The 27,160-nt window shown below is 43.7% G+C and overlaps 1 protein-coding gene across 2 annotated transcripts in view; it reads right to left on the minus strand.

Moving 5' to 3' along the window:
• LOC109832746 overlaps nucleotides 1,779-27,160 on the minus strand; it is a 29,519-nt gene continuing 4,137 nt past the window's right edge. The window contains exons 9-11 of one of the 2 annotated variants that reach the window (XM_020400155.1): nucleotides 2,714-3,067; nucleotides 2,356-2,633; nucleotides 1,779-2,286 (exon numbers count right to left, since the gene is read on the minus strand). In XM_020400155.1, coding sequence (XP_020255744.1) covers nucleotides 2,025-2,286; nucleotides 2,356-2,633; nucleotides 2,714-3,067 — 894 coding nt within the window. In that variant the 3' untranslated portion in view covers nucleotides 1,779-2,024. The other variant, XM_020400154.1, reaches the window with a different exon arrangement.

A 27,160-nucleotide genomic window follows, 5' to 3' on the forward strand; every position in this document is an offset into this window, starting at 1 on the left:
GGCCGACGGGTGGTGGCGGTCAACCACCATTCGAAAGCTTTTTTCAATGCCTATAATTCAAATTTTTTTTAAAAAAATTCTAATACGTCTCCACCATCATGAAACAACGATGAATAATTGTTCAACATGTTCTAATAACATTGATAATATATATACATTAGGCTCAAAATGTATTTTAGTGACATTACAATATAATATACATTAATTTCAAAACACATCCCGATATTACCCACCACGATCGTTCCACATCCGTTGGGCCAAACGATCTCGAAACCTTGACATCTCACGAAGGTGCTCTGGGCCGACATTGACCGGTATGGTTTGTTGTTCTTGTGCAGTCATATCATCTTCTTCAAGCTCCACATCTTCATTTTCAAACTCGACAAATAATGGATCTCCAGAATCATGCATTCGAATCACGTTGTGAATAACGCAACATGCTAATGCTATATATTTTTGTTTTCTCAAACTATATGATGGCATATCTCTTAAAACTGGAAATCTTTTTTTCAATACCCCAAAGCATCGTTCTATAACATTCCTTAATGACGAATGCAAGTAATTAAATAGTTCTCTAGTACCTTGCGGTGGAAGATTCTGCCCTCGATAATCATTCAAATGATATCGCTCTCCACGGTACGGTGAAAGAAACCCGACATATTGGTATATCCAGAGTCAACCAAATAATACTTTCTTGCAGGGGGCATAGAGAATTTGTTTGCGGGATTGCTAATGCACTCTAAGAAAATTCTTGAATCATTTGCACTTCATTCCCATCCACTCATAACAAATGTGAACCGCATATCAAAAGAGCAAGCACACATCATATTCATTGTTGGCACAATTTTCTTTCCACGATATGGAACTTGACTATCTTGCGGCACACAAGCTGAAACATGTGTTCCTTCTATAGCCCCTACACAATTCTTCCCATCCACTCATAACAAATGTGAACCGCATATCAAAAGAGCAAGCACACATCATATTCATTGTCGGCACAATTTTCTTTCCACGATATGGAACTTGACTATCTTGCGGCACACAAGCTGAAACATGTGTTCCATCTATAGCCCCTACACAATTCTGTCATGTAATATATTACTATTAGAACGATAGTAAAAAAATTCACATAATTAATGTAGGAAGGAATATATACATAACTTGAAATAAGGATAATACTTTGTGGTATATGATATCTCTGGTGGAGTTGCATCGTATGATGGAGGAACGATGACATATTTGGTTAGAGAGCAAATTGCATAAAGGACCTTCTTAAAATATGTAGAGATGGTCTCTAGTGAGTGCTGAAAACGATCCCCGGCCATACGTTGGCGTTCATTATGAGAAAGCACAAATAAAAAGATTGCTACTTGTTCTTGAATCGTCACATTTCTAGAATGTTTTAATTTTCCAATTCTCTTTAACTCTTCACAAAGGTTAATAAATGCTTCTTTTTTCATTCGGAAGAGGTCAAAACAAGTACCCGGGTGACCACCTAGAACCTCAATCACCCAATCATGCCCACTTAATTTTGAAATCCTTTGTGGTCGAGGCTGCTCCATAAAAGATCCATTAATCTCCATAAATGCATGAATAGTCAATAACACTTGAAATTGCTCCTCATCTGAATCTGAGTCTGAATCAGATTGTGATGATATTTGATAATCATCTGTATCTGTATTACCATCCATACCTACAAAGTATAATAACATTTAACACAAATACACATGTCAACAACATAAGGCATGAATAAATTTACATAAGGCATGAAACACAAGTCAACAACATAAACAAGTATAACTCCAACAACGTTGTGGAAATACACATATATAGGTTCAAAAACTAACACAAATACACCCAAAAGTCTTCAATCTACTAGAACACAAGCATAATTTTAAACACACACAAAAGTCCTCGACCTACTAGAATCAAACATATCGAAACTCATACAAAGTCCTTGGCCTAATAGAAACAAACACAAACATAAACAAATACAAATTTCTTCGAAACAAACATAAACAACATCAAGGTAGCTTTAACACCCAATCCTTCTTTCTCTCGCTAGGCATGGCTAAAAACATAGTTCTCCATGATGCATCATCATGCAAAATATGTGCGGCCTTGGAAAACTGAGTTGAGTCAACATCGGGAAGAGCACTAAGTGCAGTGATGCACTGAACCATTCCTTGTTCTTCCTCGGAGTTTCTTCCTCTCCCTCCACTAACATGACTATCTGCAGTAGTCGAACTCATTTTCCTCTCCCTCAACTCCATTTTCTTCCTAGAGTTTTCTCCCATACTATCTGCAGTAGTCGAACTCATTTTCCTCTCCCTCAACTCCATTTTCTTCCTAGAGTTTTCTCCCATTGAGGTTAAAGCTTCAACCATTGCTAATTGGATTTGCTGGTTCAATGGTACACGTTTGTTTGCCACTTTTGCCTTTTTCTTAGCTCGAGATGACTCAACATCTTCCTCATCTTCACCTTCTTCTCCATTATCATCTTCACTAATGGTAGGACTTTTAGTAGAAGGATGAGCATGATCACCAGTAGCAGTTGTATCACCAAAAATGATGCACAACTTGTCATAACCTTTGCAACCCTTCCTTCTAAAATATCTTGCGTACTTGTGCGTCTACGTAAAACAAAAAATAATAATGAATTCAAACTCACATAAGGAATCTAATAAAAATTGAATTAATCAATGAGTATTACCGCATACAACTTAGTCCACACATCTTCCGTTGCAGATATTTGACCGGTGCTCACAGTATACCCAACTGCCGTATCTGTCAATAGACTTTTTAAATTTCTCCATCTTTGTCTCAATTGGTTAAACTTATTTTTCATTTGGTCATGAGTGTATTCTCTCCCCGTCTTCTTTTTCAACTCATGCTCCATGAATTTCCAAGATGATCTAGTAAATGTAGTTGTATGCCTATTTCCCTTTTTCACTTCTTCCACCATCAAGTCTATGAAATAAAGCTCCACATTTTCAGACCAAAACCCCACTCCTTGAGAAGGGGAAATCTCCACCACTTCGTTGACATCACGATTTTCACTTGACATCTATTACAGTCACAACAACATCAAACCAAAAAGAATATTGATATGTCGTTAGAGAGTTTATTTGAATGAAATAAAAAGTGGAATCAACAACATAGGATGAAACTGGAATAAAATTATCCACATGAAAAGTGGAATCAACATGTATTTATTATGGAATCAACATAGGATGAAACATGAATTATGTCGTTAGAGAGTTTATTTGAATGAAATAAAAAGTGGAATCAACAACATAGGATGAAACTAGAATAAAATTATCCACATGAAAAGTGGAATCAACATGTATTTATTGTGGAATCAACATAGGATGAAACATGAATAAGTAGAAACATCATTATTAACTACTTCTTATCAAAATAAGTAGAAACATCCTTATAAGAACAATTCCAGACCGCCCTAAGTCAGAGGCTGGAAAAGTTGGCATTTTAAATGCACATAATAAACATGTTATAATAGTAACTTATATAATTATTGAAAATAGCTGTTTGGCAATGTTTAGCAAAATCTATTTACCACAAACAGTTGTGTTTCGTAATAATGTGCCTAGAAATAATTATAAGTGAAAATGATCAGAACAAACCTAAGTTTAGTTTCAAGTTTATATACAGAGAGAAAAAACATTATCAAAAGCTAATGGATAGATATGTCATAAAAACTACCAAAAACATAAACTACATTTAAAAATATCGTCAATTTGTTTCTGAAAACATGCCTCTTGAAAGCAACGTTTCTTCTGAGCATGCACGAAAAAGTTTTAGCGAATAACATTTATTGACTTGTTGTCTCACAGAAACACTACCAAAGAAAACAATACCAAAGTGTTATCCATAATCCGCTCTGGGTTATTTTTGTTAACAGAAAGGTAAAAGGGGAACAAATCTAATACATTCTCGTTTTCGTTTTTAATTTTGACCTGCAGATCGAATGATGATAGCTGTAAAAAAATATAGTTTATCCACAAAATTAGAAGAAAAAGAAAAAAGAATGGAATTATCCTAACAAATATACCAAGCATCTCCAAAAGAATATTAGGTATAACTCACAAACAGATTCCTAATTAAGTAACACTCCATTTGCTAATAGAAGTGATTTCGTGTTGTCTCTCTCAAACTCAAAGCATCCAAAGTGAGTACAGCTATTGAGAAGTAGGGTACGTCTATCATTTCCACTGTTTCTGTGGAGTAATAAGACATAGAAATATTCTTGATAATATGCCTTTATTTTGACCAGCCACCAAATTGTGCATCCAAGAATTCGTCACGAAACTGTATATGCATGATTAATTATGCCATGTGTTGATATAGATATGTTTTACTTCTTAGTTTCCCTACTTCTTAATTCTTTGAGTGCACTGAAGCTGCAGTCTTCAATCATTGTTGTAGTGGTTGTCAGACACAGACAATTTTAGGTTTAATTAATCAAGATTTAAGAAAAGTGACAAAAGCGTGTTTTTTCTGTGTTTTGTGAAGGGCAGCTCAAAAAAACACCTCAGTTCCCAAACGTGGGTATACGTTTTTTTTGGAAAAAAAAACGAAAACGGGATAAACACACTGGTAGCCAAACGCTCTCTAAATAACAACCTGATTGTAAGTGGAAAGGCATGAGCAACAAATTCCATTTACTTCTCTAAGAGATTCTCCAACCTGGAGATGTTACATGCCTGTGTTTAACAGTTATTTCGAACTCACACCAACTTACAACTATAAAATAGGGTTCCCAGCCCCATTTTTGGCTATGGAAATAGCAAAGTACCAGTTGCCTGATGTGTGCATGTCAATGTTTAAATTCCAATCTGACATGAGGAAGGCTTGTCTAATTCTAGCAAAGATAGATATAATTGCTTCAGAAGCTAAATAAAGACGGAAAGAAGAAAAATGAATCTTTCTGAAGAATAGATCTAGATGTAGTGTTTGTTTATTTTACTGATTAAAAATCAGCTTCATTTACCTACTTGATTTTTGACTACTTTTGCTTTTACTCAAGTGTATAACCCTATCTAAAAATCAGCTTCATTTACCTACTTGATTTTTGACTACTTTTGCTTTTACTCAAGTGTATAACCCTATCATAATTATCAAGATCCAAATCATTGTTCAATTTGACTACTTTTGCTTTTACTCAAGTGTATAACCCTATCATAATTATCAAGATCCAAATCATTGTTCATCTAAGTAGGCCTGGATATCTCGCACGCGGATCCATGAAAAGATATACCAAGTTCTATGACTCGTTGCGTTCCAGGGATTTACCTTTTGACCAGGAGTAAATTTGTAAGCTGAAGGATAGAAGACGAGTTAACGGGTAGGAAATGTTACCATGTCGTTATTGGAAGTGCAATACAATTCTTTTCTCAACATAAGTATTGGTTCACAATTTAAATTATTGGAGTAAGCGAGGCAGCATTCCCTTACTTAGACAGCAACAAAATTGCAAGCATGCCTATTATTCAAATTAATTCTCAATACGTTTTTGGGAAAAATGTGTCGGGGCCCCAAAAACAGAAACTTCATGTGCTGCAGCCCCTTCTAGTTTCCCCATGTGGTTCAGCCACTTGAAGTGTGACATTTTGTGCTGCAGCCCCTTTTAAACAATTATTACATGTCAGCTAAGCTTAAATCCCCAAAATATCCTTATCCACTCCCCTCAATCCCTCAGACCCAGCACTCATATTCTCTCTCATCTCCTCTCTCTCTCTCTCCCCTATATCTCTCTAAAACTAAGGGCTTTCTCAAGCTCGTCGCCCTGGACCTCGCCCTCCTCGTTGTCGCCGCCTCCACCCAGGCCCCCAAGCCTCCCCTCGGGGTCGACGCCGCCTCCCCTCCTCTCCTCCGCCCAACCTCATCGCCATAGCTTGCCGCCACTCCCCGCCTCACCCTCGACTACGTCGGAGTTCGTCGTTGCCGCTCTCTGCTTCGCCCTCGTGTTCACTGTCACCTCCTCCTCACCCGACCTTCGAGTTCAGCCTTCCCCCTCCCTTGAGTTCAGCCTTCCCCCTCCCTTCAGAATTTCTGGAGCGATCAAGGATGGGGAAGTGAGCGAGAAGGCGTTAAAACTAAAACTAACACGGGGTGTGTTAGAACTAACGTGCCGCATATTAGAACTAACACGCCGTGTTGGGTCTGATACTAACACGTCGTGTTGGGTCTGATATAGTACTAATCGAGGATGTTGTAATTTTTCCTAAGTTAGGTCTGATAAAGTACTCTGAGTCCAAATTACGTCCTACAAATTTTTCTTAACTTGTATAAGTCCAAATTATGTCCTGCAAATTTTTCTTAATACAATTTTGCTGCATTGTGCAGGGATTTCTCTGAAATTTTGCTTAAGTCTCACTCAGATGCACCTAAGAGTAAATTGAGAGCAGTGTACAAGAAATACTCGAGCATTGAATTTGGAAATGTGACATTGAATCAACCAGTTGAAGAAGATGTTAGAGGAGTTGAAGGCTTCTTCAGCTTCGTTTTGAATGGTTAACTCCTTTTCTATGAAGGAAGGGAAAGTCAACTATTGATGATAAGTGAGATTATTATGTTTGTTTGTTTTTGTGCTCATACCCTCGTCTAAGGAGTAAAGAACCTCTGTAATTGAATCAAACAGTTATAGTTTTTGATACCTATTAGAACCTCTGTAATTATTCATATGATCTGTATTTTGGTTATAATTTTCTCATCCGATCTCGGAATGAGTTGACTTGAGATGCGTTAAAAAGCTGTTGAAGAGACCTACAACTTTTGGTCTTTAGAGCTTTTTCAGATTCGGACTAAATCTGTGTAAAATAATTTTAGTTCTGTGAGCTATGATGTTAGTTCTGTGAGCTCCCATGTTAGTTCTGTGAACTCTGATGTTAGTTCTGATGTTTTCCTATGTATGTTTACAATGTTGTTTTCGCTGTAATTTCTCCATCCGATCTCGGAATTAGGTGATTTGAGATGCGTTGGAAAGCTGTTGAAGAGACCTACAACTTTGGTCTTTTTGAGTTTTTTTAGAATCAGGCACATATATATATTAAATTGATCACAAATCAATTCTTAGCATACTCAAACAACGATAAATGTTATTTATAATCATATCACATAGTTATTATCATTTATCATGATATATTCAAATTTACCTCACATATTTATTATCATTTATCATGATATATTCAAATTACGGATTCAAATTATTAATATGATCTGTATTTTGGTTATAGCTTTCTTCTCCGATCTCGGAATGAGGTGATTTGAGATGCGTTGAAAAACTGTTGAAGAGACCTACAACTTTGGTCTTTTGAGTTTTTTTAGATTCGAACTACATCTGTGTAAAATAATTTTAGTTCTGTGAGCTCTCATGTTAGTTTTGTGAGCTCTCATGTTAGTTTTGTGAGCTATGATGTTAGTTCTGTGAGCTCTCTGTAGGCTGTCTAAAAATCACAATGGATAGCTGAGTCGCCATCAAACACTGATGATGGAAGTTACAATCTGACGACTTCCAGAAGGCTACAATTCGAAGATTTTTACATGTCAAAGAGTTAAAGCAAAGATTACAAAATGACAGTCTTTAGCAATACTCTGACAGAAAGGATTACAAATCGACGATCTCTTCAAACCAAGACGTGGAAGTCCTCCCCGCGTACCATCATCAAGACACTACACCGATTCAATCACCTACGCCGCTTCAACAGCTATAAACACGAATGCAGCTTCTTATGTGAGATGATTGATCTTGATGGCTGCGACAACATGACTAATATTATATTGGCAACCATTAGAGGTGCTGATGAGCAGTGTAATGATATTCGACACACTCAGTGGAGATCATGACCTGCAGTTGACAGAGCGTTATTGAGATGCCTCAATTGTCACAAATGGCTTGAATAAGACCTTCTTTACTGGTCTTTGGTGTCATCCATATATAAAGACAGAGAAATCTAAATACTACAACAATCAACAGCTAGAACGCAGCTCCAATCGCTGCCAAGCACAGCTCGAACGCAGCTCCAATCGCTGCCAAGCACAGCTCGAACGCAGCTCCAATCGCTGCCAAGCACAGCTCGAACGCAGCTCCATCGCTGCCCAACGCAGCTTATCAATCGCTGCCCAACGCAACTCATCCATCATTGCCCAACGCAGCCCGTCAGTCGCTGCCAAACGCAGCTCAATCACCGCCAGAACGCAGGTCAAGGTTCTGACTCATTCAAACGTGATCGTAACAACTTCGAAGCTGTTCTTCACCCACGATTTGAGGAGTGGCTTTAGTGGGTTGTTACACCCGACTAATGGGGTAACTAAACCCCCATTTAGGCGCGGATTATGGGGGCAGTTACACCCCTAATCCCCCTATAAATAGCAACAAACTCAACAGAGTAAAAGATCTCTTTTTCAATCCGACGTTCACCTCACTGGAACAACCGTGGAAACCTTGGTCGTGGAATTTGACCAAGCCAAATACGAGGAGGCTCTCTCTTCCGGATCGCTCAGCCCTAAGGCTAGGCGAGATGCTTGTAAGAGCTCTAAAGAAGTCTTAACTGCTGTTGAGACGCCAAAGAAAGTCCTCTCCTTTGGCCAAAGCCTCAAGCTCGCTCTGCAAACCGAAGATCACACGCCTATGTCGACACAGCGTGTACTTGGTTGTAAAAGGCCTATGACAGAGATAGGCACAATCAACGCCGGTGTTGCTGATACTAAGGCTTTGAAACAAGCCAAGAAAAACGCTGCTCGACGACGAAGAAGGTCCATCCGACGAGCACACCTCCGAGAAAATCAATCCCGAGTCCAACGCAAGGATTGCGTCTCCGAAGATCTGCCTAAGCATTGCGAACGCACACTTCGAGGTAATGAATCCAATTACAAACCTCGGGTGATTCAACTTAAACGCGACCCTCAGTGGTGCGTTGTCCAATCAAAGCACAGCCCTGTTAAGGGAAAACAAGCACCTCAAGAGTGCGTCCAAACAAAACAAGACCCTAAAGGGTCTGTTCCTTCAACTAAACGCAGGCCAAGGCCTAGTGTTTATAAATCAAAACGCGACCCTCACGCTTCGACGCCCGAATGCAATAGGGTCCGTCAGGTTCAACAAGAACCAATTTCACCCACTCAAGAACAGGGAGTTTCATCCCCGATGAAGAACTGTCCTCGGGTCTCAGATTTGCGAGAGTTGCTTTCCAGAGAAAAGCCAACGCAACGAGCAGCCCATCCATGTCATTGCGAACGGCTTATTTCAACAGTCCTTTCCGAATGTCACTGTTGTATTCCTGAACCTCGCAGATCTGTATTCGACAGATTGACTGACGTCGCAAGACCTACCAAACGACGACGTCAAAAGAAGAAAGTTTCTGAAGCTGAATACCCTCAGGTTACCATCAACATGACCAGTAGAGGAAAAGCCCCGTGTCCCAGTTCCGATGAATCAGAAAGAAGCCATTCCCCGACCGTTCGAGAAATTTGCGACGAGTTCGAAGGGGTATATCGACATACCCGGTCACGGACTGGAGCTATCCGCCCGGTTAATTACCAAAGGTTAGCCCAAGGGATTACGACAAGTGATGAACATTCGGCAATAGCTGAATCTCAATCTTCAAGCTCTGTTGGAGCACAAAAAGTTTCTGTTTACATGACGACGAATCCCGAGGACATAGCTAAAAGAGTGGATGAACATCATACCATGCTCCAGGCACAACAGGAGACACTTCTCCAATTGAAGGATATGTTCGTCCAATTTCTTACAGAAAAAGGCCACAAACCTGAATCTTCCCGGAGAACAACTTCAAAGGGAAAACAGAAAGCGACCGAACATTCGGATCGTGAGACTCACAACTTGGAATCCTCTTCTGAAGGTGAGAAAGAGGTGGAGAAAGAACTACACCCTCAATCTACCAAGATGGATGAACTGGAAGCTCGCCTCAATGCAATCGCCAACCGAAGCGAGCTCAGCGAGGAGGGAGTAGTGCGGCCTTACCCTGCTGAGTGGGATACCGCTCCTTACCCACCGAAGTTTAAGGCCCCTACCTTACAACCGTTCGACGGTACAGGATCACCAAATCAGCATATCTACTACTTCAAGTCTCAGACAGGAGATGTGGTAGCCAATGATGCCATTCTGACGCGCTTGTTCATCGGCACTCTTAAAGGGGTGGCCTTTGAATGGTTTATGAAACTGCCTGCTGGATCAATCCAGAAATGGGTAGATCTGGAAAGGCTTTTCTTGGCCAGATTCTTCGAAGATGACACAGAGGTTTCGGTTCCTACTCTTCTCGCCACAAAGCAAAAGAAGGGAGAATCTATTAAAGTCTATGTGGAAAGGTTCCGTAGCATGGCATTGCGATGCCCATCAGGTATGACCCAATCAACTCTAGTTGAAACTTGCAGGCACAACCTGCAGACTCAGCTCCTCGCCCCGATGGGAGTAGCAGAATGTCGCTCTTGGAGACAACTAGTTTCACAAGGGGAGCAAGCTGAAGAGATTGTCGCTCGGATAAAAGCGGAAGAAGAGCCACAACCCAAACCGCAGCAACAACGCAATCAGAACAATGCCCAGCGGTCTAAGGGAAAAGAGACTTTAGCAGCTGACTACACGCAAGTCCCACCGCCTACTAAGCAAGGCAAGACGCCCAATCAGCAAAGAGCGCCCAAGCAGTATTCGTTCAAAGAAGAGCATGTGGACACTCTGTTCCAACTACTTCGGAAGAACAATAAATTGCAGCTCCCCGAAATCAGAAAGCCAGATGAAGCAGGGAAGATAGATGACCCCAATTACTGTCGCTATCACAGGTTCTTGGGACATCCTACCAGAAAATGCTATGTGTTCAAGGACATCTTACAAAATTTGGTGAATGCTAATGTACTTACTCTGAAGCCGGAGCAGAAGACTGTATCCACTAACCTGATTGCGGTCCAGTTCGGTGACTTTCCCCCTGTAGCTGCTGCAGATGGTGTCATTCCCGTCCATACAGGGGAATTGCACCTGAAAAACACCGACTTACACAGTCAGAAAGACAGGGGGTTGGTACCACTCACAACCTCCAAAAGAGAAATCATGTGGGTCCACCCTGATCTAGTGGAAGACCAACAGTGGACGAATACCTCGTCCAAGAAGAAAGGAGGCAAGGCTAAGTCTTCTAACATGATTAGCCCCTCCGTTACTGAGAACGATGACCACCTCAAGACCCTTACAGATTCAGAAGAGGAGAGGATTGCCCTGGCAGCATATCCGGGAGATCACCCTGGCACTCGGTCTGGAAAGACTTACTTGAAAGACTACGGCCAGAATGCTCAAGAAGTCGAGGAACAGCCCCAAGACGCTGGGGGTTCTGTCCCGAAAAAGCCGGCTGATAAAGGGAAACAAAAAGAACTCCGTTTCAACAGGAATCTCCACCCGGAACACGGGGAGTCTAGCACTCCCTTTCAGTTCAACGTCATGGCACAATTGGCCAACATACCGGCCAGAATTACTCTATATGAGCTCCTGAGTCACGAACCCAATTCCATCCAATTGATGAAACGAATGGGGTATAATTTTAATGAAAAACAAGGTCTGAATTTCGGGAAAGGTAGACGAACCCCAGTCCGAATGTCTCTAGCCCCTGAAGGACAACCTCAAGATTATTACCACAAAACCAGAAGTGGTTTAGGTTATGTCACAACTCCCTCCGCCTCAGAAGACTCTCATTGAGGCATTGAAGAATACAGAGAGCTTCATCACCCAAGTCATTCCAGTTCCTGAAGCTCCTGATAATCAAACTTGTCTGCAATGCCTGCAAGTGGCAAGAAGTCTACCCTGCATATCATTCACACAAGAAGACATGCAGGTCAAACACGAACATGACCGACCACTGTACTACACAGGGTATATCGGATCTTCTGAAATCAGTCGTGTCCAGGTTGACCCGGGCTCCGCACTCAGCATTATGCCTTACAGGGTCATGCAGGTTTTAGGGATTCCTATGCATCGGTTGCACACTACCCAGACCACTATCTTTGGTTTCAACGCCAACAGTACTCGACCCCTAGGGAAGATCAAACTCAGGTGCCAGATCGGAGATCTTAAGTCTGAAGTAGCATGCTACATCATAGATGCGGACACGTCCTACAATCTTTTGCTAGGACGACCATGGATACATGCAAACCGCATTGTCCCGTCTACCCTACATCAGGTCATGAAATATGCTAATGATGAGGGAGAAGTTCGAACCCTGATTGCGGAAAAATATCCTTTCCGAGGGGTAGAAAACTTTCACACCGACTCTGTTTTCTACTTGGAATCTCAGGAGAAAGAAGATGTTGACAGTGGCAATGAAGCTGATGTCGAGCCAGATCCGCAAGGGAATTGTCCATGGGAGTTAAACTTTGATGTAATTGGTTCAGTCGAGAACAATAATAATGTACCGAGTGAGGGCGAATGGTGCATTAATGAAGATTTTATTTTGGCGTACTTGTCTGATGAATCCTTTAAAGTTGGACAAATAGTAAATGATCGTGATGCAGGTACCCACTCATGGCACGCATTGTGCACAGAGGCATGTCTAACAATGCCAATCAAGTCATCTTTCGCTTCCAATGAAGAAGTGGAAGACGCACAAAAGGCTTTCTACAAAGTCCCGTCCAAAAGGAAAGGGCAGAAGCCGATCCAGTTCGGAACGCAACACTTCTACCTTATCGACTCTCGTCAATAGAGCGATAAGTCCTCAAAGTTGCCCTGAACGCAACACTTCTACCTTATCGACTCTCGTCAATAGAGCGATAAGTCCTCAAAGTTGCCCTGAACGCAACACTTCTACCTTATCGACTCTCGTCAATAGAGCGATAAGTCCTCAAAGTTGCCCTGAACGCAACACTTCTACCTTATCGACTCTCGTCAATAGAGCGATAAGTCCTCAAAGTTGCCCTGAACGCAACACTTCTACCTTATCGACTCTCGTCAATAGAGCGATAAGTCCTCAAAGTTGCCCTGAACGCAACACTTCTACCTTATCGACTCTCGTCAATAGAGCGATAAGTCCTCAAAGTTGCCCTGAACGCAACACTTCTACCTTATCGACTCTCGTCAATAGAGCGATAAGTCCTCAAAGTTGCCCTGAACGCAACACTTCTACCTTATCGACTCTCGTCAATAGAGCGATAAGTCCTCAAAGTTGCCCTGAACGCAACACTTCTACCTTATCGACTCTCGTCAATAGAGCGATAAGTCCTCAAAGTTGCCCTGAACGCAACACTTCTACCTTATCGACTCTCGTCAATAGAGCGATAAGTCCTCAAAGTTGCCCTGAACGCAACACTTCTACCTTATCGACTCTCGTCAATAGAGCGATAAGTCCTCAAAGTTGCCCTGAACGCAACACTTCTACCTTATCGACTCTCGTCAATAGAGCGATAAGTCCTCAAAGTTGCCCTGAACGCAACACTTCTACCTTATCGACTCTCGTCAATAGAGCGATAAGTCCTCAAAGTTGCCCTGAACGCAACACTTCTACCTTATCGACTCTCGTCAATAGAGCGATAAGTCCTCAAAGTTGCCCTGAACGCAACACTTCTACCTTATCGACTCTCGTCAATAGAGCGATAAGTCCTCAAAGTTGCCCTGAACGCAACACTTCTACCTTATCGACTCTCGTCAATAGAGCGATAAGTCCTCAAAGTTGCCCTGAACGCAACACTTCTACCTTATCGACTCTCGTCAATAGAGCGATAAGTCCTCAAAGTTGCCCTGAACGCAACACTTCTACCTTATCGACTCTCGTCAATAGAGCGATAAGTCCTCAAAGTTGCCCTGAACGCAACACTTCTACCTTATCGACTCTCGTCAATAGAGCGATAAGTCCTCAAAGTTGCCCTGAACGCAACACTTCTACCTTATCGACTCTCGTCAATAGAGCGATAAGTCCTCAAAGTTGCCCTGAACGCAACACTTCTACCTTATCGACTCTCGTCAATAGAGCGATAAGTCCTCAAAGTTGCCCTGAACGCAACACTTCTACCTTATCGACTCTCGTCAATAGAGCGATAAGTCCTCAAAGTTGCCCTGAACGCAACACTTCTACCTTATCGACTCTCGTCAATAGAGCGATAAGTCCTCAAAGTTGCCCTGAACGCAACACTTCTACCTTATCGACTCTCGTCAATAGAGCGATAAGTCCTCAAAGTTGCCCTGAACGCAACACTTCTACCTTATCGACTCTCGTCAATAGAGCGATAAGTCCTCAAAGTTGCCCTGAACGCAACACTTCTACCTTATCGACTCTCGTCAATAGAGCGATAAGTCCTCAAAGTTGCCCTGAACGCAACACTTCTACCTTATCGACTCTCGTCAATAGAGCGATAAGTCCTCAAAGTTGCCCTGAACGCAACACTTCTACCTTATCGACTCTCGTCAATAGAGCGATAAGTCCTCAAAGTTGCCCTGAACGCAACACTTCTACCTTATCGACTCTCGTCAATAGAGCGATAAGTCCTCAAAGTTGCCCTGAACGCAACACTTCTACCTTATCGACTCTCGTCAATAGAGCGATAAGTCCTCAAAGTTGCCCTGAACGCAACACTTCTACCTTATCGACTCTCGTCAATAGAGCGATAAGTCCTCAAAGTTGCCCTGAACGCAACACTTCTACCTTATCGACTCTCGTCAATAGAGCGATAAGTCCTCAAAGTTGCCCTGAACGCAACACTTCTACCTTATCGACTCTCGTCAATAGAGCGATAAGTCCTCAAAGTTGCCCTGAACGCAACACTTCTACCTTATCGACTCTCGTCAATAGAGCGATAAGTCCTCAAAGTTGCCCTGAACGCAACACTTCTACCTTATCGACTCTCGTCAATAGAGCGATAAGTCCTCAAAGTTGCCCTGAACGCAACACTTCTACCTTATCGACTCTCGTCAATAGAGCGATAAGTCCTCAAAGTTGCCCTGAACGCAACACTTCTACCTTATCGACTCTCGTCAATAGAGCGATAAGTCCTCAAAGTTGCCCTGAACGCAACACTTCTACCTTATCGACTCTCGTCAATAGAGCGATAAGTCCTCAAAGTTGCCCTGAACGCAACACTTCTACCTTATCGACTCTCGTCAATAGAGCGATAAGTCCTCAAAGTTGCCCTGAACGCAACACTTCTACCTTATCGACTCTCGTCAATAGAGCGATAAGTCCTCAAAGTTGCCCTGAACGCAACACTTCTACCTTATCGACTCTCGTCAATAGAGCGATAAGTCCTCAAAGTTGCCCTGAACGCAACACTTCTACCTTATCGACTCTCGTCAATAGAGCGATAAGTCCTCAAAGTTGCCCTGAACGCAACACTTCTACCTTATCGACTCTCGTCAATAGAGCGATAAGTCCTCAAAGTTGCCCTGAACGCAACACTTCTACCTTATCGACTCTCGTCAATAGAGCGATAAGTCCTCAAAGTTGCCCTGAACGCAACACTTCTACCTTATCGACTCTCGTCAATAGAGCGATAAGTCCTCAAAGTTGCCCTGAACGCAACACTTCTACCTTATCGACTCTCGTCAATAGAGCGATAAGTCCTCAAAGTTGCCCTGAACGCAACACTTCTACCTTATCGACTCTCGTCAATAGAGCGATAAGTCCTCAAAGTTGCCCTGAACGCAACACTTCTACCTTATCGACTCTCGTCAATAGAGCGATAAGTCCTCAAAGTTGCCCTGAACGCAACACTTCTACCTTATCGACTCTCGTCAATAGAGCGATAAGTCCTCAAAGTTGCCCTGAACGCAACACTTCTACCTTATCGACTCTCGTCAATAGAGCGATAAGTCCTCAAAGTTGCCCTGAACGCAACACTTCTACCTTATCGACTCTCGTCAATAGAGCGATAAGTCCTCAAAGTTGCCCTGAACGCAACACTTCTACCTTATCGACTCTCGTCAATAGAGCGATAAGTCCTCAAAGTTGCCCTGAACGCAACACTTCTACCTTATCGACTCTCGTCAATAGAGCGATAAGTCCTCAAAGTTGCCCTGAACGCAACACTTCTACCTTATCGACTCTCGTCAATAGAGCGATAAGTCCTCAAAGTTGCCCTGAACGCAACGCTTCTACCTTATCGACTCTCGTCGATAGAGCGATAAGTCCTCAAAGTTGCCCTGAACGCAACACTTCTACCTTATCGACTCTCGTCAATAGAGCGATAAGTCCTCAAAGTTGCCCTGAACGCAACACTTCTACCTTATCGACTCTCGTCAATAGAGCGATAAGTCCTCAAAGTTGCCCTGAACGCAACACTTCTACCTTATCGACTCTCGTCAATAGAGCGATAAGTCCTCAAAGTTGCCCTGAACGCAACACTTCTACCTTATCGACTCTCGTCAATAGAGCGATAAGTCCTCAAAGTTGCCCTGAACGCAACACTTCTACCTTATCGACTCTCGTCAATAGAGCGATAAGTCCTCAAAGTTGCCCTGAACGCAACACTTCTACCTTATCGACTCTCGTCAATAGAGCGATAAGTCCTCAAAGTTGCCCTGAACGCAACACTTCTACCTTATCGACTCTCGTCAATAGAGCGATAAGTCCTCAAAGTTGCCCTGAACGCAACACTTCTACCTTATCGACTCTCGTCAATAGAGCGATAAGTCCTCAAAGTTGCCCTGAACGCAACACTTCTACCTTATCGACTCTCGTCAATAGAGCGATAAGTCCTCAAAGTTGCTCCAATCGCAACACTTCTAGTTTATCGACTCTCGTCAATAGAGCGATAAGTCCTCAAAGTTGCTCCAATCGCAACACCTTCCACTCGTCGACTCTTAACAATAGAGCGACGGGACCACAAAGTGTGCCACGTTAATACTGTATTCCTGGCATTTACATTATTCTTCCAGTATTTAAGGCAAAAGCATAATACAAGAGGAATAAATAGTTGTTGTCGCAATATCAAATTGGTATTTCATTGTTCCATGTCAAAACATGATATGAAAAAGAAACAATAAAAAGCCAAACGGCAACACTACCTTTATTTAAAGGAAAACAAGGTGACCTAAGATAAGTGTTGTTCCTACCAAAAGAACGATACGAAAACAGGCTCATCAATTCATCAGATCAAATGAAGTTAGCTGAGACTTAATGTCAGAAAGTTTTTCTTCATGGTCGGCCCGAACCAGCATCTCGGCCCGTTTCCGAAGCTCGTCCTCACTAGACAGCATGGCAGATACCTCCTTCTTAGCCTCTTCCAGAGCACCAGCCTTGGCACGGTAATTCACCAGGGAAGCAGCACTTTTGACGTTGAGCTCAGTGACAATAGATTCTTCTCGTTTGAATTGAGCCTTCATCCTAGTCAACTCCACTTCAGCGGCAGCGATCTTCTCTCGCAAATTCTCCAGAGAAGTATTCGAAAGTGTCAGCTCAACTTGTTTTTGAGCATGTAGCTGTTGCAGTTGTTCAACCTCAACCTCTTCCTCAGCTATATGACGTTGAGCGGCTTCATACTTATTGAGTTCTTCGGCTCGAATATCCTCAAAAGTAGATGCAATCTGCGCTTGGATATCAGCGCGACCTAAAGCTTCCAAGAATCTGAGTTGTCCTTCTAGACGTGAGATAGCTTCAGAGCAGCGCTGAACGACGTCGACGTCACCTACAAGCTTGAGGTTGTTCAAACTATTCGTGAGCATGGGTTTGAAGGTATCAAAAGTATCTCGTCCGGCTAGCACAACCTCAATTATTTTCTTGGTAAGCCCTCTCAAGTAGTCAAGGGAAATCTTGACAAAATCTGGTACGTCTGCGGGGCTCGAAACAGCAATAGGAGATGGTACAGAAACTTCCGAAGATGCAAAGCCAAGTAAAAGGCCGGCAGGTGATTTCGGTGTAGTAGCTTGAGAAGGAGTGCCAATATCCAGCTGAGAGGGGCTCGATTGCATAGCCATCAGTTCCCCCATTTGAGATGACCTTGGCACGTCTACAACTTCTGTAGAAGCTAAAGAAATTGTCAACAAAGTTGTCGGCGGGAGAATCGTCATTGAGGTCTCCAAGCGAGGTGGCTCTGACACCTGAGCCGGTAATAGCATAAGCTGTTGCGACGAGGGAGGAGTGACAGTACTCGCTTCATGTACCATGGGATCTGTATGGAAAAATTATGTAAATACAGATTGAAGATCAGTCGAGTCGAAACAAACGACACTTACCAGCAAGAGGTAGAGGAATGTAAGGTGACGCCTTGTCAGAAAAGGAGGGTGGTGGAACACCCCAGTCATAAAGTTCATCAATGTCATCACCCAGGTTGTCATTATCCCCTTCATTCCCGCTTTGGTCACCATCATCATTTGCGGCGTCCGCATCATCACCATGATCCATGAGTTCCTCTCCGCCCACGGGAGGTAGTGCTGGCGCATCTTCGACGACAATAGGCTTTGCTACGATTCCAGTAGTAGGGCTAGACTGTGAATCTCCTATAATTGGCAATAACACAGAAGTTGAAGGAGACTTGCCCGTTGCTGAGCTTTGTTGGGCAGCCTCTAGAGGTTCTTGGACAGGAGCTACGTCTTCGGCAACATGAGGGGTAGTGGAGGCAGTATCATGAAGTGTATCTTCGGGGACAAACTCTGCACCCCCTGCAAAAGATTCATCTCCACGCTCTTCTTCATGCAATGAATGAGCAGAAGGATCATGGCTTCCTAAAGCAGGACCAACAGTAGGGAGACTAGGCCGAGGCGAGAGTTCCATAGCAGTCGATTCTTGGTCTTCTTCGGCACGCCAGGCTTTCTGAGCATCCGACATAAGTTTGGAAGCCGGGGGTCCGAGCGTTAACTTCCGACGGGCTCTCTTGTCATACTCTGCTTCATCGACTGACCCCAGCTTTCTTTTTCCACTGGCACTCTGACTTCGAGTCAAGACTCTTGAAGGTTCCACTTCGCGAGTATCCGGCATCCTGATCTCTTCCGGAACTCGCTCCGGTGATTGCTGCCGTTCATCCTCTGGAATTAACTTCTCATAGGACAAGTATTCATTAGCTCCTCGGGCGCGAAACTTTTTAGCGCTCCTCTTCGAAGCATACCATTTGCGGATGTCCTTCAAACAAGAAGTATTCATGTTATAGGCTGAAAGCTGAGAAGCGGCTTGGTACCAGGTACAGAAGCTCAGAGAGGTGCGAGCATTGGGCATCTTGTGAGGAAGTCGGAATTTCGCTCCAGTGCAACCAGCCACTGAGTAAAACCAAGCTCTCGCTCCTTCATACACATTACCTATGAATGCAAGAGTAGGGTTTGGGTTCCCAACATAGAGCTGATCATAGCCAAATTGCCGAGAAAAGCGATAAGGCTGATATGGTTCAATAAAGCATTTCCGCCCTTGTCGAAAAATAAGATAGCCCGGACGAATGTTTATGAGCCACCAAAAAGCGCCCTTGCTAAGCATGGTGAAAGAATTCGGCCCCGGAGAGTCTTGATGAAGTTCTCCATACGCGCCACCCTCGAAGGCGGGAAACTTGACAGCAATCTTGTAATTATAATCCCGTCTCAAAATTTCACGGAATTTAACTTGGTACCAACCAGCCCAGTCAGAAGTTTCTAATTGCTGAACAAGAGGGGTTGAGGTGTCATTTGATTCAGGAGTCGTCATTATTGGAGGGCAGTGCAGCACAAACCAAGATACCAAGTAAATATACGGCATCGGCACCCGAGGGGTTGGGGTTTGAATGACGGTCGTCCCGTCAGAATCCACTTTCTTGACGGCAATGAACTCAGAAGATAGTTCCCGCAAGCCACTTTGTAAACAGCACACCATGGCTGAAAGAAGATTCAAAGGTCGTCCATAAGCCAGTAGAACAGCAGGGTATAAAACTTCTACTGTAATAGCATCCACTGGCCTTGTGGGTACCACGCAACGCTTCAACCAAAGAGTCAGAAAACCAGCGAACAAAGCCATGTCCGAGATAGGGACTTCTGCCTGATAGTGGAAGCTTTCGAACGTGGTAAACGCCGGGAAGACATCCTCCTCAACCTCGCAAGTATAATGAGAAGTTGCGTCATTGATACGTTCGGTGATTTCCTCAAGGGTACTGGCCGCTAAGCGAGTCACCTCAGCTTCTTTGTCCCACAGATTGTGGAAAAGATATTCCGCCCATTGTCCTTGTTTCACGCCGCTTGCTCTTTTCCCAGTAATTTGCGCACATATCTGGAAATGGCACATCAATTCCCAGTAAGTGTCGTAGATTTCGGGAGCACCATTTTTCAGGATCTCTAATTCCCTGCTTCCGGGAACAAACTCCTCATAAGGCAATTCCCCAAAAGACAGTCCAGAAATCTCAAACATTTCGTGGAGAGCGAAGCCCAGCTCACCAACTGGAGTGAAAAAGGTGCCGGTGTGAGGGTTGTAGAATTCCAGCATAGCGAAGAGTCCGCTGTAATTCGGAGGAATACCGTATCGAGTGGCTGTTATAGGAACTCTCAAATCCGAAATTCTCAAGGGTTCTTCTAGCTCCTCCAAGACGAAATTTATCATCCGGGCCCACCAATCCGCATCACTGGAGTGAACCCAAGTAGGGGCCCTGAAATCCCGAGCAGGGAATTCGGAACTCTCAAATCCGAAATTCTCAAGGGTTCTTCTAGTTCCTCCAAGACGAAATTTATCATCCGGGCCCACCAGTCCGCATCACTGGAGTGAACCCAAGTAGGGGCCCTGAAATCCCGAGCAGGGAATTCTCCTTTGACAGAAATAAATGTTCTAATAAACACCTCTGCCAATTTAGCAGACTCTCCGACAGGGTGCTCTTTTTGGAATAAACCTGGCTTCAAAGCCATGAAATTAATGAAACCAGCGGGATGAGTACCCCGATGAGTGATGTGCCCCGTAGCAACACCGCCTTGGTCTTGAACAAGTTCCCAATTCATCGACCGCGGAATAGAAGCGCACTGATAATAAGAAATTGGCCACATCCGCTCCAAGTTGGGAAGGAAAAGACGACGGTTGTTAACTACCTTCAGCCATTTGTAATTCCCCTCGGACATCCGCTTGGGGTCCATTTTTACAGAATCCCCGAATAGGAAGGACGGCTTCTTTAAAATCTCACGCTCTGCGGTTTCGAATTTGGCATTTGTAACCAAAGACCTGAGAGTCTCAGGAAAGGCTTGAGTGATGAGCTTCGACCGTTCTTTGTGGGTGTTCTGAAACACTGGATATTCAAAGGCGAAGCTGAAGATTGTATTCTTCTCCGCACCTCCCGCATGACCGAAGTAGTGGTTGAAAGAAAGAGGCTCTTTGGAGTAGCATACTGCAAATAGAAAAATTAGTCATAAGAAGTCTAACTCAAGAATACAAGGTTCAAACCTGCGTTCGGGGTCTTGAACGCAGGGTCTCAACCTGCATCCGAAATTCTAAACGCAAGGTTCAGACCTGCGTTCGGGGTCTTGAACGCAGGGTCTCAACCTGCATCCAAAATTCTAAACACAAGGTTCAGACCTGCGTCCAAAATTTTTTAAACGCAGGGTCTGAACCTACGTTGAAATTTCAGGAACGATGGAGCTAGCCATACGTTTAATTGGTAAACACTGAGAATTATCTTGTGAGTTTAAAGATGGAATACGGATCGCCAATCAAGGGTCGAAAATGAGAGATCTGTCAAATCGACTTCCAATGGGTCAATCTTACCATTGGTTGAAGGAACTAGCGACGAAGGCGTGAGAACTTGATCATCCCCGGAGGCTCTAGCCAAAGAAACATCCGGAGCTTGGGCGGTCTTCGATTTGGAGGCCATTTTCTTCTTGGGTCCCATGGCAACCGTGAAGTGGAAGACGAAGATGGGCGGAATATTCAGGAACGGACCCTTTCTTCCGTTGAAGCGCTGGAGAAGATGAACAGTAGCCCTGTTTAGAAATCAAACAAGAAAGGGAAAAGTCGAATGACTTTTTGATTTGACCTCAGTGGTCCATTTATAAACAGCTGTAGCTGTCAAATCGAAACGAGATTTTAGGTAAAATCTCACCTGAAACGTGATTCTCGCGTTTTCAAATGAAGGGGAGGAGGGGTTTTTCAAACTACCAAACGCACCCTCACGGTCAAACAGTCGAACGCATGATTTAGACATGCGTTCTGATGACTGCACTCACATAAATAACACCTTCAAAGGGGTTAATATTCCAAGCAATAATCAGACTGCTGAGATCATTCTACCCTAGACAAGCTGATCGAGAAGAGTCTTTCGAAGCTGTCCTCCTGACTAAGCTGGGGATGAAAGTCTGTTCATGCAAGCTGAGGCCAAAGCCATTATTGACAAAGCAAACAAGAAGGAGGATGTCGACAAAATTTGCCTAAAACCCTGAGATGCTCTACTCAGTCTACGATGGAATACATTTAATCAGCAAAGTTTTGGGATCCAAAGTATTCCGAAAATTCGTCCCAGTCAACCGCGAACTTTCGAAAACTTTGGAGGGGGTTCTGTAGGCTGTCTAAAAATCACAATGGATAGCTGAGTCTCCATCGAACACTGATGATGGAAGTTACAATCTGACGACTTCCAGAAGGCTACAATTCGAAGATTTTCACATGTCAAAGAGTTAAAGCAAAGATTACAAAACGACAGTCTTTAGCAATACTCTGACAGAAAGGATTACAAATCGACGATCTCTTCAAACCAAGACGTGGAAGTCCTCCCCGCGTACCATCATCAAGACACTACACCGATTCAATCACCTACGCCGCTTCAACAGCTATAAACACGAATGCAGCTTCTTATGTGAGATGATTGATCTTGATGGCTGCGACAACAACATGACTGATATCATGTTAGCAACCATTAGAGGTGCTGATGAGCAGTGTAATGATATTCGACACACTCAGTGGAGATCATGACCTGCAGTTGATAGAGCGTTATTGAGATGCCTCAATTGTCACAAATGGCCTGAATAAGACCTTCTTTACTGGTCTTTGGTGTCATCCATATATAAAGACAGAGAAATCTAAATACTACAACAATCAACAGCTAGAACGCAGCTCCAATCGCTGCCAAGCACAGCTCGAACGCAGCTCCAATCGCTGCCAAGCACAGCTCGAACGCAGCTCCATCGCTGCCCAACGCAGCTTATCAATCGCTGCCCAACGCAGCTTATCAACCGCTGCCCAACGCAGCTTATCAACCGCTGCCCAACGCAGCTTATCAACCGCTGCCCAACGCAGCTTATCAACCGCTGCCCAACGCAGCTTATCAACCGCTGCCCAACGCAGCTTATCAACCGCTGCCCAACGCAGCTTATCAACCGCTGCCCAACGCAGCTTATCAACCGCTGCCCAACGCAGCTTATCAACCGCTACCCAACGCAGCTTATCAACCGCTGTCCAACGCAGCTTATCAACCGCTGCCCAACGCAGCTTATCAACCGCTGCCCAACGCAGCTTATCAACCGCTGCCCAACGCAGCTTATCAACCGCTGCCCAACGCAGCTTATCAACCGCTGCCCAACGCAGCTTATCAACCGCTGCCCAACGCAGCTTATCAACCGCTGCCCAACGCAGCTTATCAACCGCTGCCCAACGCAGCTTATCAACCGCTGCCCAACGCAGCTTATCAACCGCTGCCCAACGCAGCTTATCAACCGCTGCCCAACGCAGCTTATCAACCGCTGCCCAACGCAGCTTATCAACCGCTGCCCAACGCAGCTTATCAACCGCTGCCCAACGCAGCTTATCAACCGCTGCCCAACGCAGCTTATCAACCGCTGCCCAACGCAGCTTATCAACCGCTGCCCAACGCAGCTTATCAACCGCTGCCCAACGCAGCTTATCAACCGCTGCCCAACGCAGCTTATCAACCGCTGCCCAACGCAGCTTATCAACCGCTGCCCAACGCAGCTTATCAACCGCTGCCCAACGCAGCTTATCAACCGCTGCCCAACGCAGCTTATCAACCGCTGCCCAACGCAGCTTATCAACCGCTGCCCAACGCAGCTTATCAACCGCTGCCCAACGCAGCTTATCAACCGCTGCCCAACGCAGCTTATCAACCGCTGCCCAACGCAGCTTATCAACCGCTGCCCAACGCAGCTTATCAACCGCTGCCCAACGCAGCTTATCAACCGCTGCCCAACGCAGCTTATCAACCGCTGCCCAACGCAGCTTATCAACCGCTGCCCAACGCAGCTTATCAACCGCTGCCCAACGCAGCTTATCAACCGCTGCCCAACGCAGCTTATCAACCGCTGCCCAACGCAGCTTATCAACCGCTGCCCAACGCAGCTTATCAACCGCTGCCCAACGCAGCTTATCAACCGCTGCCCAACGCAGCTTATCAACCGCTGCCCAACGCAGCTTATCAACCGCTGCCCAACGCAGCTTATCAACCGCTGCCCAACGCAGCTTATCAACCGCTGCCCAACGCAGCTTATCAACCGCTGCCCAACGCAGCTTATCAACCGCTGCCCAACGCAGCTTATCAACCGCTGCCCAACGCAGCTTATCAACCGCTGCCCAACGCAGCTTATCAACCGCTGCCCAACGCAGCTTATCAACCGCTGCCCAACGCAGCTTATCAACCGCTGCCCAACGCAGCTTATCAACCGCTGCCCAACGCAGCTTATCAACCGCTGCCCAACGCAGCTTATCAACCGCTGCCGACGCAACTCATCCATCACTGCCCAACGCAGCCCGTCAGTCGCTGCCAAACGCAGCTCAATCACCGCCAGAACGCAGGTCAAGGTTCTGACTCATTCAAACGTGATCGTAACAACTTCGAAGCTGTTCTTCACCCACGATTTGAGGAGTGGCTTTAGTGGGTTGTTACACCCGACTAATGGGGTAACTAAACCCCCATTTAGGCGCGGATTATGGGGGCAGTTACACCCCTAATCCCCCTATAAATAGCAACAAACTCAACAGAGAAAGGGATCTCTTTTTGGATTGGGGGAGATTGGATTTTTGATAATCAGATCAAGAGAGATTTCTTTTCATTAATCGGAGGGGGATCTTTCGATCAAATCTTCCAGAATCAGAAAAAGGAGGATTGACTCCTTACACAGTCTGGGAAATCAACAAACGGAGGATCTCTAAACCATCGATATTTGGCTTATCAACCGAATTCTTTTCGGTTCCAACAACTCTATCATTAGAGTTTGTTACTTGTTCTGAATCACAAAACTCGACAAGAGTTATCAACCGGCCAAGACAGTTGTTCCAGTGAAGTATAGATATTCGGATCGTCAACGGGAAGCAAACTCGACGCAAGCATTCGAGGGAGGCATCTCATCGCTACCGTGAAGAACCCAGAATTAAACAAAGGGGAGAATCCAGATCATTCTCTTCTCTTTTGTAACCAGGAATTCAAATTGTAATCGAGAGTTGAGAGAGTTGTAATCATTCTTTTTCTAAGCAGTTAGAGAGAATAAAATCAAACGCAATTCTTTCCTTATATTCTTTTTATTACAAAATTTCCCACAAACACTCTCATGTTAGTTCTGTGAGCTCCCATGTTATATTTACAATGTTATTTTCGCTATAATTTCTCCGTCCGATCTCGGAATGAGGTGATTTAAGATGCGTTACAAAGCTGTTGAAAAGATCTACAACTTTGATCTTTTGAGTTTTTCCAGATTCACGCAAATATATATACTAAATTGATCCCAAATCAATTCCTAGCATACTCAAACATCGATAAATGTTATTTATAACCATATCACATAGTTATTATCATTTATCATGATATATTCAAATTTACCTCACATATTTATTATAATTTATCATGATATATTCAAATTACGGATTCAAATTATTCATATGATCTGTATTTTGGTTATAACTTTCTCATCCGATCTCGAAATAAGGTGATTTGAGATGCGTTGAAAAGCTGTTGAAGAGACCTACAACTTTGGTCTTTTGAGTTTTTTTAGATTAGATTCGAACTACAGCTGTGTAAAATAATTTTAGTTCTGTGAGCTCCTATGTTAGTTCTATGATCTCTCATGTTAGTTCTGTGAGCTCCCATATTATGTTTACAATGTTATTTTCGCCATAAGTTCTTCGTCTGATCTCGGAATGAGGTGATTTGAGATGCGTTAGAAAGCTGTTGAAGAGACCTACAACTTTGGTCTTTTGAGTTTTTCCAGATTTAGGCACATATAGATATATTAAATTGATCCTAAATCAATTCTTAGCATACTCAAACGTCGATAAATGTTATTTATAACCATATCACATAGTTATTATCATTTATCATGATATATTCAAATTACGGATTCAAATTATTCATATAATATGTATTTTGATTATAACTTTCTCATCCGATCTCGGAATGAGGTGATTTGAGATGCGTTGAAAATCTGTTGAAGAGACCTACAACTTTGATTTTTTTTTTGAGTTTTTCCAGATTCGAACTACACTGTGTAAAATGATTTTAGTTCTGTAAGCTATGATGTTAGTTCTGTGACCTCTGATGTTAGTTCTGTGAGCTATGATGTTAGTTCTGATGTTTTTTAGGTATGTTACAATGTTGTTTTCGCTATAGTTCTAACACGCGGCATGTTAGTTCTAACCCACGGCGTGTTAGTTCTAACACACCGCGTGTTAGTTCTAACACACCGCGTGTTAGTTCTAGCTTTAACGCCTTCTCGTTCACTTCCACATCCTTGATCGCTTCAGAAATTTTCATGCTTTTTTATACATTAATAGCCAATGCGTACAAGAACCAAAATTTTACGAAAATGAGCGCAGATTCAATTAAAAGATGAAAATTTAGATCCCCTTTGGCGTGTTATTTCTAATTGTATTATAGTCTACAGACTAGGGAACTTGTAGAACTATATATTTGGTTTGATAAAAATCTTAACATATTTGTTCTCTCTAGAGATGCTGAAGATCATATTTCTTGACTTATTCAACATGGTTGGCATGAGAAGGCTTTAGCTACAGTTGAAGCAGGAAAGGGACGGACTGAGCTTCTTGATGAGGTAGATAAATTGCAGTGGATGTTTTTTTTCTTTCAAATTATTTAAGAGAAGGGAATCGATGAGATCGAGGTGGCCGAATTCAAAGTGGAGCATTGGAGGCTGAACTCAAGGGTAGGGGGGAGGTTGAACTCGAAGGTCGGGTGGGGAGGCGGCGGCGGTGAACTCGAGGGCGAGGCGGAGAGCGGCAGCAGCGAACTTTAGCGTAGTCGAGGGCGAGGCGGGAAGCGGCGGCGAGCTACGACGACGAGG

This window comes from Asparagus officinalis, chromosome 3 (assembly GCF_001876935.1).
Source record: "Asparagus officinalis chromosome 3, Aspof.V1, whole genome shotgun sequence".
NCBI classification, from domain to species: Eukaryota; Viridiplantae; Streptophyta; class Magnoliopsida; order Asparagales; family Asparagaceae; genus Asparagus; species Asparagus officinalis.